The sequence below is a fragment of the Mchenga conophoros genome, linkage group LG9, assembly GCF_057382185.1.
Source record: "Mchenga conophoros isolate Kocher_MC1m ecotype Shallow Benthic linkage group LG9, M_conophoros_male_GT1.1, whole genome shotgun sequence".
NCBI classification, from domain to species: domain Eukaryota; kingdom Metazoa; phylum Chordata; class Actinopteri; order Cichliformes; family Cichlidae; genus Mchenga; species Mchenga conophoros.
This window is the reverse complement of record NC_140534.1, coordinates 21,008,289-21,019,829: the sequence shown is the minus strand read 5'-3', so window position 1 is coordinate 21,019,829 and position 11,541 is coordinate 21,008,289. Positions and strand designations below refer to the sequence as shown.

Here is an 11,541-nt window from a genome sequence, read left to right as displayed (position 1 = left end):
GGGGGTGGTCTGTTGCTCTTTCCACATCACCCTCACTCTTATGGCCACAAGGAGAACAATGGCTGCTCTGTTGGTTTGGCTGTTCAGCGTCGGAGCTTTCTTCTTGTCCTCGAATGCACAGGAACTCCCTGAAACGTATAGGAAAGGAGTAGATCTGGCCTTAGCGAAGCTCCACTCTCTCGCTGGAATCCAAGATCATTATGTCTTCTTAAGAAGTGTCTCAAAGTCGGACTATGAGGTACTGAACAGCAAATCCAGTTTTATTGCTCAATTTTTATCATTTATTTTGTAAGACCTGGTTATTAGTTTATGGTTTATGGTGTATTTGGATTAAAATCATCAGGAAATGTGCTATAAGCAACAAAGAATATGATGCTTTCATGAACTAAAACTCATCTGGGTTGCTTTGCTTCTTTCTTCTCAGATGGGTTTTGATGTAAGCTTCTTCTATCACCACTTCTACCTTAAAGCCACCACTTGTGAAAAAGGGACCACTGACTCCTCAGCGTGTGAGCCTAGAAACGACAGAGTAAGTTTTTGGCAAGTTACTCGGCTCAGGACTGTGGAATGTGAGGATAATGGCCTGCCCTAACTTGTCTATGCTGTTTTGCTCTTCTGCATTCATGCAGCCGCTGATGGACTGTGCAGTCTGCTACAAAATGCACAGAGGAGAAATCGAACCAGACCCCAAACCGTATATTCACTGCCTCCGTAAACCGGCCATCACACAAGTCAGTATCTCCTGCTTTACCTTTAATACAGTCTCTCCCAAAGTTCTAACTGTGGCCTGTCATAAGTGATGAAACCGCACTGCAATGATAAACATGTTTATCTTTACTTGGTTATGAATGGCAGGCAATGACAGCAGGCAGACTGGAGCACTGCAATACACTGGGATACAGCAGCGGGTCAACAGTTCTTCTGGGATCAACAGGCAAAGAGTGAAAGTTTTGTTAGAAAACATGCAGCATTTAGTGTCTTTGCTTCTGAAAATATCTAAAAAAACTACAATCAGACAGGTAAATTCTTGTCAGTCTGCACTTAACCTTTCTGTAGTTTGGTAGATGTACGTATGATGTTTGCATCTTGTCTTTTGAAATGTTATTAAACTATTATTATATATTCTATTATTCACTCTGAGAGGCATTCATCATGTGAGGAACATATTTCATTCAAATGCAACCTTCCTAGCTCCCTTGCTAAGTAAATGTATGCATTCTTTTTATATTCTAATAAACTTTGAATCCAAAATTTTATCTGCTTTACTTCTATCTGATTATTTTTTAACTCTCTGAAAATGGGGGGGGGGGGGGGGGGGGGGGACTGTGTATAAAAATGGCTCTAATTCATAAACAGGTAATATAAAACTTTTATTAGAGCCTCTGAATTAAAGCTAGAAGTCTGTCCTTTGATCACATCTTACTTTTATTATTTTTAAAACCCACTGTGGTGGTAACAACAGGCAAAACTATAAATATAAATAAATGCATAAATAAATTATTCTGTCAGAACAGTGACGATTATTTCACTTTTTTCCACTCTATTGATCTGATGACATGTATTTAATCTTCTGAACTGTTCAACTAGTCATTATTCTTGATGTTAAAGTTTTGCATTTAAAACAGAGGATATTGGCAAGTTATTAAACCAGTACTTCTCAACCTTTTTAGCCCACGAGCCTTTGAAAGGTCCCTCAGTGGGGCCTCTTGTCACATGGTGTCATTTGTGGTCCAGAAAAGTTACTGGATAAAAGCAATCTAATCCCCATAAAATGTTTATAAACATTTGTTACTTCTCTCCTTTACTATATTATTATGAAGCCTCTTTGGGAACTCTGATCTATGTAGTATATACGGCTACAACAGTGTAATACCTGTGCATTTACTTTTTCTTTGGTTTAAGTAGAATGAAATGAGTTTTCTTTGCTGTGATAATTTGCTGCAATGTGTGTGACTAACAAATGTTTATGAGTTGTGGTTTCATTGAAATGAAGTTGTTACGTAAGCATCCCCAGGTGTTATGTAACCCCATCCCTGCAGAGAATGTTTCTGCTCCTAGAGCATAAAAGCTGAAGATGGTCGTCTTTAAATGTATCATTAGATTGTCAATGAGCTAATCCACAGCTTTAATCACACTTTAGATCGTATTCTGGATAAGTTAGTTATTGTAAGAACAAATTCTTATTATGACATTGACCATGTTTTCCATCTGAAAGTTTTAGTCTGTGGCCTCCTGGGTATTACAGGAAACTGGGGGATATAAACAGTGAGTGCAGCTGGTCTGTTGTTGATAGGTATGTTTAGTTTCACTTGTCATTCCTAAAGCCATAAAAGGACTTGTTTTGAACGCGGGTCTTTATTCTCCAAGCTGCCCTGCTCTCCTCCCAGACTCAGAGAAACATGGCTGCCGGCTTGCTGCTTTTGGTTTGTGCAGTTGCTGTGCTGTACTCCACCAAAGCTCAGGATTCTTACAATGGTCTGCCTGAAATCTACAAGAAAGGAGTGGATCTGGCAATAAAACAGCTCAGCACCCTCGATAAGGTCCAAAACCATTATCGCTTTTTGAGAACTGTGGAGAAGTTAGAACAGGAGGTAAGCATCATTTAGATTTGGCTGTCGACTCTTTTGAAAACTCTTGACCAGAATCAGTGTTATCAGTGTTTTTGCTTAACATTCTGTATAAAAACATCAGTATCAGATCTGTAATAGGGTGAGATAGCCTTGCTGATTGCAGCAACAGTCTTCTAAAGCTCTGCTGAAGAACATAAATGTTTCTAGCTAAAACTTAAAAGACAACATTGAATTATGTTAATAAAGAGAAAAATACTTTAAATTCTGCTTTCAGTGCTTTCAGCCGCAGTTCTCTGTGGCTCCGGAGAATTCAGGTTCAAACTTGTTTTCCTATCTCTATTGGATTATGTGAACTTTGAAACTTAAAACATTCACAAGCATTTAGATTTATGTGCAGAAAAACAAAACAGTTACAGTCTGCTCAAAAAATTAAAGGAACACTTTGAAAATGCAACAAATCTGAATGGGGCAAAAATCATGTTGGATTTTTAGACTGATATCAGGGGTATGAGTGGTGTACATGTGGCTGCATGTGTAAGGTAAGATGCAGGGTGCTTTGGGGGCCAAACAGACTAAACAAAACCAACAAAGAGTGTACAGATGTGAGACTGAGAGAGTAAGAAAGATAACTGAACTGCAGCAGATTTCATCCCCGGCTCCCCAGATCTGCTGATGACTTCAGCTGAGTATTGTTGCCAAGAAGACAGTGATGTTTGCTACGTATCTACAGACACTCATAATTACGCAGGGGCTCATACAGTAAACATGTATCTGTTTATCTGTTGATGCACGCCAAGGGGCACAGCTGCAGTAGATTTAGTAAGCCTGAAACATACTAAAGCTAAAGTGTTTCCTATTACTGTAGTCTTCTTGCTTGTTTACCACTTTCTCAGACTGTTTTTGCAATTTGGCCCATAATTGTTGCCTTCCTGTACATGACCTCTGCAGTGCTTTGCGTGAGCTGACTACTACAGAAAAATCAGCGATGAAACCTGCTAGGTTTTAGTCCATGTTGCAATTGCACCTCATAAAATTTACCTCTATTTCTTTCAGGATGTATTTCGTGTGAAATACTTGTTCCATCACGTTCACCTGAGACCCACCAAGTGTCCGAAAGGAACAACTGAGACTGACCCTCAGAGATGCCCCTTCAGGAATGATCGAGTGAGCGAATGCTAACATTAAAAAAAAAAAGTAGTTTATTGCCTATCAGAACTAAAGCTCTTTATGTTGTCATTGCTCCACAGCCTCTGATGGATTGTGCAATTTGCTTCAAAGCATTTGAAGACCAGATACAAGATGAACCCAATCCATATGTTCACTGTATCCAGAGACTGAGACTCACAGAGGTAATTTTACTCATGTGTTTAAAAAAATTCTTTTTTTTCCTTACATTTTATACTTTTTGCTGCATAAACCTTTTTTTTTTTTTTTTGCTGTTGATGGCTCAAAAACCTAGATTAGATCTGTATGGTCTGTGGTGTCTGTTTAGTTTTCTGAGTGTGAATAATCACCAGACATCTTTTTGTGTTCTATCTTTATTCAGGAGATGAAGCAAGCCAGGCTGCAGCACTACAGAGAGATGATCTACCACACGGGCTCTCCTACACTTTTGTCTCGTACTAGCGGCTAATAAGATCCTAATTGCAGCACAAATATATCCACAAAACTATAAAGGCAATCTTTAATTACCTTAGTTAAGAGGTTGCATGTATACTCATCTGTAGTGTCACTTTTTTAATATTCACTTACTCACTTGTGATAAACACGTGAAAGGAGGCTTCTTTCCTTTTAAACTAAATGTATTCCATGTGTTACATGAAATAAAAAGAGTAAAACAGCATTGTGTGTGCAATAAGTCACCCCTCTGTTGCATTACCCAACAACAATGCATGACTGTGTTGTTTATATTTGTTGGAAATTCAGATTCTTTACAGGCCAAATTTTATTTTCAAACAAGCAACAAGAAAGATAATTGCAGCAAAGGTAATTGCTGCAAATGTGCTTCAGCAGAATATTAAGCAAAGGCTGAGAGTACATAAGGTACATATTAGTACATACATTTGCAAAAATTTACATGCAAACTTTTTTCACTTTGTCATTTTTTTGTGTGGAATTTTGAAGTGGAAAATGTGTTCAATCCATTTTGGAATAACGCTGTAAAATGTGGAACAAGTGACGCACTGTGAATGTTTTCTGGATGCACTATACATGGATCAACGTTTGTTAAGTGTTCATAAGGCCTATGTTTGACTCTGAAATCTTCACGAGTTTTCATTTCATGGAAATAAAATATTTAAATGACCATCCCATTTGCTTTCCTGGCCCAAATACAACTGTTTTTTGGTGCAGGTGACAACAAAGAGCCATCCAATGAAGTCGAAACAAAAAAAATTTGTACTAATTACTGCTAAACTTTATATCCTGTCCTGGTGCCAAAAGCTTGTCACCACATGTTGGGCTTGTTTCCAGGATCTGGATTAGTGAACCAGGACTTAATTGTAATAATGCATTAGGATGTAGTCTAACTTCTCATTTGACAACCGTGGTCTTCTGTGATATTACCCACTGAGTGTGTTTTAATCTCCTATAATAGAACTTGGTTTGCACTCAGTGCTTGGTTTTCCCTGCTCTTCTCACGCATTTGGAGAAATATGGCTGCTGGCTTGCTGTTTTTGGTTTGTGCTGCGGCTGTGCTGTATTCTGCTGAAGCTTGGCGGCCTTACAATGGGCTGCCTGAAATCTACAAAAAAGGAGTCAATCTGGTACGGCAAGAGCTCACCACTCATTCTAAGATCCGACACCGTTATCAGTTTTTGAAAAGTGTGGACAAGTTAGAAACTGAGGTAAGCATCTTTTTGGTTTGGATGTTTGCTCTTTCACCAACTCTTCCCCTTTTTCTTTTATTTTCTAATGAAACCTGTAGCTGCCTCACTGATGGGGTGTGATAACCTTACCGACTGTGTCAACAGTCTCCTAAAGGTCTGCATAAGAACAGAAACAGCTAAAATTTAAAAGACAAATGTTAAATCCTAATGTTAAAGAGAGAGAAAAACACTTGAAATGTTGGTTTCAGGTAACACCGATTTGACGCACTTTCCTCTCTCTCTTCCTCTCTCCTTTTTTTTTTGCCAAATAGCAGCTGTACAGAAAAAGGTTTGATAAAACTGAAACTGTTGACAGTTTATGTTTAGATAATGAGGTGCAAAGACTGGAGTGCTATTTAACAGACTGATGTTTCCACACAGCTGTTCATTAGAATCAAAACTGATGTGTATTTGGTGAAAACTTGCAGGATTTCACGTTTCTTCCTGCAGATAATGAATGAGTTGCACAGCCACGACAGCATAATTAGACATTAAAGTTAAGAATAGCCAAAGGTGGCAAAAGTAGAGACATTCTTTGCTTAAGTAAAAATACAGAAAAAAATACTCCAGTAAAAGATTAAATACTGAATCAACTTCTTTACTAAAGTAAAAGTGAAAAGGTCCAGGCTCCGAAATGCACTCAAAGTAAAAAAGTAAATATCTATTTTGTGTTGCCTACATTGTAGAGGGTGAATTTGACTCTACATCTAAACAGGAAAATGAGTACAATAAGGGGTTAAAGTGGGATTCAGCAAGTGGGGGAAACCTAAAACTGGCTGTAGGGGCTCAGTGTGAGGAAAACCAATAATTTCTTAGTGTACAGACTGTGATCAGCTGACCTGCTGCTCTTTGTGGATTTACACAGCTGAGTTCAACAAGATATAAGCTTGATGAGCTATCTTGGCTGACTGCCATTTCCCACTTTAATACTGTTACTGTAGTATACTGTATATTGTCTTTATACTATAGACAGTGTTCAGTTGTTATTAAGGTGGAATTAAATGAATTAGTCTCTGAATCATTTGATGTAGTCGGACACTGACCATGAGCATCACAGCCTCTGTGCACCGGTCAAAATCACTGTTCTATATTTTGAGTTCACCACGGTGATATATTTTGGAATTTGGCCCTTGACTGTTTGTCTTCCTCTGCGTGATCTCTGCACATGAAGATTCATTTGGACTTTTATTCTCCCTCCTGGCATCCTGCACTTGGGTCCTCTTTCCAGAAACGGTCTCATATTTTAGGAGGTGGAGCCATATGGAGGCCACAGCCCCTGCAGATTAAAGTGTGACCACCACAAACAACCAAAGAAAAGCCCTGTAGGCTGTTAGTGGGCTGTGGGCATAGACCTGGAGTTACGTTGAGTAACAGTTTTTTTCTGGCAGATTTCTTTGTGGAACTTTTTCTCTGTGGTTGCATGAATTTGAATGTGTTTACCTTATAAAAACATTTCATTAATTTAAGCATTAATGTAAGCATGCATCCATTCTCTGGGTTGGACTCCTTTTTGCCTTCAGATGTGCTTTAAAACTTCATGGCATAGATTCAACAAGTTGCTTGAAACATTCCTCAGATATAGTGGTCCGTATTGCAGTGATGCGTCGACCACAAAATCCCAGTACACGAGTAGTTTCTTAAATAGACCAGCCTGTCTGGCACCAACAATCATGCCATGTTCAGTGTCACTTAATTCCCCTGTCTTCTTTCTGATGCTCAATTTGAACTTTGGCAGGTTTGCTTGACCATGTCTACCTGCCCAAATCCATTGACTTGCTGCTTTTCTTTCAGAGTGGATTTGACGGGAAATACATCTACCACCACTTTCTCCTGAAACCCACCATTGCTCCACAGCTTCTGATGGATTGTGTCATTTGCTACAAAGCAATAGCAAACCAGATAAAAGGCAAACCCGAGCCATACGTTCATTGCATCCAGAGACAGAGACTCACAGAGGTATTATTGCTCAAATGTAAATGTTTAAAAAGTGTCTTACATTTTATGTTCTTCTCCTACATTAATTTCCTAGATATTTGACCTGTTATCAAAAAAATGTTGCAATAAGTCAATCTTTTTGTCTCAAACTGCTCTTCTGATGGCCCCCAAACCATTGAGCCTGGTGAAATGGCTTCATCGGTTTGGAATAAAGTTGGATCTCTTTGTTTAGTTTCCTTTGTGTGAATAACCAAATGTGTTTATGTGTTCTTTCTTGATTCAGGAGATGAAGAAAACCAGGTTGGGTCACTACAGAAACATGATCTACTACAGTGGCGCTCCTACACTTTTCGCTTTGACTGCCAACTAAAAATAAATTCCTCATTGCAGCACAAATATATGGTTTTTTTTAGCTGTAAGAAAATATTTTAGTTACTAAGTTACCTTAGTTAAGTGGTTGCTTGCATACTCAACTGTAGTGTCACTTTGATTGCTACTATTTACTTACTAATGATAAATGTGTTGAAGATAATGATAATTGTATGCTTTCTCTACTACACAATGAAAAGAAAATCAGATGTGTGTGTTATTTACGAGACAGGGGAAGCTAATCTGAACATGAACGAGTGACTATCTAAATAAAACAGGACATAAGACACAGAGCAAGATGTGAAAATGTGATACAGGGAACAGACATGGAGACATGACTGACACAAAAGAATGAAACACAGAGAGATGATCAAGGGAACAGGAAGTGATAAACACAGGGACCAGGACTTGAGAGGGAAACAAGAAAACAAAAGACACAGGGCACGGAAAGACCAAACAGAGAAGAGACAAACTGGGCACAAAGAGGTGACTAACATAATCAAACAGGAACCAACAGCTAACTCAGAGGTATTAGGAAATACTAAACTCAAGACGAATTCATAGCTAGAACATGAAAATCTCTTGATTCCAAAGAGATGAATAATAAGTCCAGAGCAAACTCAAAACATTGGGTCAGCGACCAACAATGCATTAGTGTCTGCAAGATTTCCATGATGAGACCAAAATCCTTGTCATGGATAGCTGCCCTGGTTTGCACTGGTTTGGTGTTTAACTAATTAAGACTGCAGATACTGTAATAACAATAAATCCCAGTAAATCAGATTCCATAATAACTCAAATACTAACCCAGGTCAGGCTACCATTTCACTTACCTAAGCTGATCTGGCTCATGGCTGAATCCTGAAAGTTTTCACTTTTTAACATCATGCCATTATTTCAGCAATTAGGTAGAACAGAACAGTAAAATATATTTTTTTTAGAAAAAAGGTAAAAAACTGTCATGGTCCTGAGTCTGTGGACTCAGTGGTTTTGGTTTTAATTATTATTATCTTATGTTTCGGGTTAATTCTTAAGATTTTCTTGTTCTTAGGGTTTGGCTTCTGTTTTGAGCTCCGGTGTTCGATCCCTGTTCCCATGTCTGATGTCTTAGTGTTAAGCTCATGTCTGGGTGTAACTGTTATATTTCCTATTTTACTTTGATGGTTCCTTTCCTGTGTGTAGCTGTGTCTGGTTTTCCTTGCCCTTGTCTCTTCAGCTCTGATTCCCCCCGTCTCCCATTCCCTGATTGCTCCTGTGAATATTTAAGCCCTGTGTTTTCCTCTGCTTGTGACTGGTCCATCTGTGTTACCTCTGCGTGTTATCCTGCATATCTTTCTGCATATAATTTCTGCATTTTCTTCTGCGATTCATGGTTTCAGGTTTGTTTCTTTAGTTTTTGCCAGTTTAGGTTTATATTAGTTTCTGTCCTTCCCATCTTCGCTCAGTCTGTATTCTCACCATTTTGAAAATAAAGCTTACTCACATCAAAGCTAGTGCCTGCATTTGAGCCCTTCGTTCACCACTCTGCCACCGCAGCTGTGACAAAAACTGGAAACCCCCCCCCCCCCCCCCCCCCCAATTCTTTTACTTTAATTGCAAATACTAAGTGCTAATTTAACGAGGTTTAGCAGCAAAAACTTGAAGTAATCATCTTTGGTTTGACTTTATCAGCCTCTGACATCATTGTGGAGGAATTTTGGCCCTGTCTTCTTTACAGTGTTGCTTTGGGTCATTGAGGTTTTGTCATAAAACGGCTGTGTGCAGGCAGGAAAAGGACCCAAACCCAAATCTCGGACCCTTCAGCAGAGACAGGCAGCTGGAAGGGCGCTCCAGAATCCCTAGCTGACGTGGCACGAGTCTGGAGAGGTTCTCCTGAACCCCCAGCGAATGAGAAAGGTTGCTGGAGGGGCTCTTCTGGGCCTCCAGCAGGAACAGGCGGCGGCGTGGAAGCCACAGAGTGCTGAGCAGGTGACTGAGCAGCAATATTCTCTCTAATCTTTCATGTGTCTGAGCGAACACACAAACTCCCTGAGCGATCCCTTGGACCACTGTGAGCAACATTGGACGTGTGCACTGTGGTCATGCCAGCATCGAATCCATCCAAGTTACATGGTTTATTAAAATAATCAAATTACAGCATTTACATTTATGTTAGACTTTTAATTAAGTGCTTTAGCCCACTTACAATGAAAATGTAAAAAAATCTTGTTCATGACCTGTGTAGTATTTTAACACTATTGGAAGTAAAAATAACTTGAACTCCAATTTTGAAAAAACTTTTTTAAAAAAAAAAATAAAGCTCTGACTTATTATGAGTCTGTGGTCTGGGAGAGAGTCCAGTAACTCTCTGTTTGCAAAATACAGTAAATAATGACCAATGTTGGGCAATTAATTATATAGTTACTTCTTAAAAAAGTTACTGAGTTATGCAAACAAAGTTTTTTGCAGCGGATTACCTAAAAATGCAGCCAATGTGTTTTTTTTTAAATAAACATTTCAAACTATTTACAGAACAGTAAGGCCGTGATTGACAACGTGGTCAACAAGTGTTGCCCTAATTTCATTAGGAATCGGCCTATGTATTTGGCGTCTTCTCCCTCTTCCCCTGTTTTGTCCCCACCGCATCCTCACCCCTCTTCCACGATGCTGACCTTCCATTTCTGTGTCACAGAATCGTAGAAATGGTACACACTATGTCCTGCTCGGTTCATATATGCTTGCCAATTGAGGGTTCATGGGATTGATTGATGAGTGACTGTGAACAAGTGGCTTATCATTGATTACAACTGATACTTCACACACCTCCTCGTCAGTGAAAGCTGAAGTTCAGCATTTAAAAACTAATTCACCAATTTTGTATGCAATGATTGAAGACTATTAGTTTTATTGGGAACGACTATTCAGCATCTAAAAGTATAGTTCATTTTGACTGACATGACATAAGCGAATGATAATGTTGTCGACGGCAGAGAATTGTATGAAAGCAACTGATACATGTCCATGAGCATTTACAATTTGTTCAGAGGAAGGAGAAATTGCTACTATGATGTGCACAAATGACTAAATGTTGTGGAGGTTGCACTAATGGCTTTGAGAATTTTCATTCTGATCTGAGAAAAGCACCAAAGCGACTGAGAAAAACTGTAAAAACACAGAGAATATTTAATCCGTGAACTTGTTAAACCAGTGTTTCCCAACCTTTTTGGTCCATCAACCCTTGAAAGGTCTCTCAGTTAGATCTCTTGTCACATGATTTCTACTGTGGCCCAAAGAGGTTACTGGAGAAAAATAATGTAAAAATAATGTAATCCCCACAAAATGCTTACAAACTGCTGCTTTTTTTTCTCCTTAACTGTATTATCATGAAACCTTTTAAGGAACTATATTTATAAAGTGTGTAAAACTGGCTCTGCTACACTAACAAGGACATTTTTCTGTAATACCTGTGCATTCACTTTTTTTTTTTTTTTTTTGATTTAAGCAGAATTTTAAGTACTTTTCTTTGGAGTACTGAGCCTTTGATTTCTTTTGCCACCAATGTCCAACAAGGATCATCATGTTTTGAAGCCACCACAAGGCCTGTTTTGTGTTCTGCTGGCAGAAATAAAGGTTTTATTTTTTTGTTGGTAAAAACAAAGAGCCATCTAATGAAATGAAAATAAAACTTTTCATCTAATTACTGCTAACCTTTAGATTTGTCCTGGTGCTAAAAGCTTGGCACCACATGCTTAGCTTGTTTCCAGGATCTGAATCAGTGAACCATGGCTTGATTGTAATAATCTAAGTCCTCTTTTGGCACT

At 38.7% G+C, this 11,541-nt stretch overlaps 3 protein-coding genes across 3 annotated transcripts; all 3 read left to right on the top strand.

The window, feature by feature from the left end:
* Positions 1–1,256, top strand: LOC146567208 (uncharacterized). Its single transcript, XM_085285951.1, has 4 exons — positions 1–238; positions 425–529; positions 630–731; positions 856–1,256. The coding sequence occupies exons 1-4, from the start codon at positions 41–43 to the stop codon at positions 943–945; spliced, it is 495 nt and encodes a 164-aa protein (XP_085142077.1). The 5' UTR covers positions 1–40; the 3' UTR covers positions 946–1,256.
* Positions 1,257–2,356: 1,100 nt separating this feature from the next.
* Positions 2,357–4,875, top strand: LOC146567207 (uncharacterized). The gene is made up of 4 exons (XM_085286890.1): positions 2,357–2,591; positions 3,624–3,734; positions 3,818–3,919; positions 4,117–4,875. The coding sequence occupies exons 1-4, from the start codon at positions 2,400–2,402 to the stop codon at positions 4,201–4,203; spliced, it is 492 nt and encodes a 163-aa protein (XP_085143016.1). The 5' UTR covers positions 2,357–2,399; the 3' UTR covers positions 4,204–4,875.
* A 334-nt stretch (positions 4,876–5,209) lies between these two features.
* On the top strand, positions 5,210–9,210 carry LOC146567206 (uncharacterized). The gene is made up of 3 exons (XM_085285949.1): positions 5,210–5,416; positions 7,229–7,393; positions 7,656–9,210. The coding sequence occupies exons 1-3, from the start codon at positions 5,225–5,227 to the stop codon at positions 7,740–7,742; spliced, it is 444 nt and encodes a 147-aa protein (XP_085142075.1). The 5' UTR covers positions 5,210–5,224; the 3' UTR covers positions 7,743–9,210.
* Positions 9,211–11,541: the final 2,331 nt, after the last annotated feature.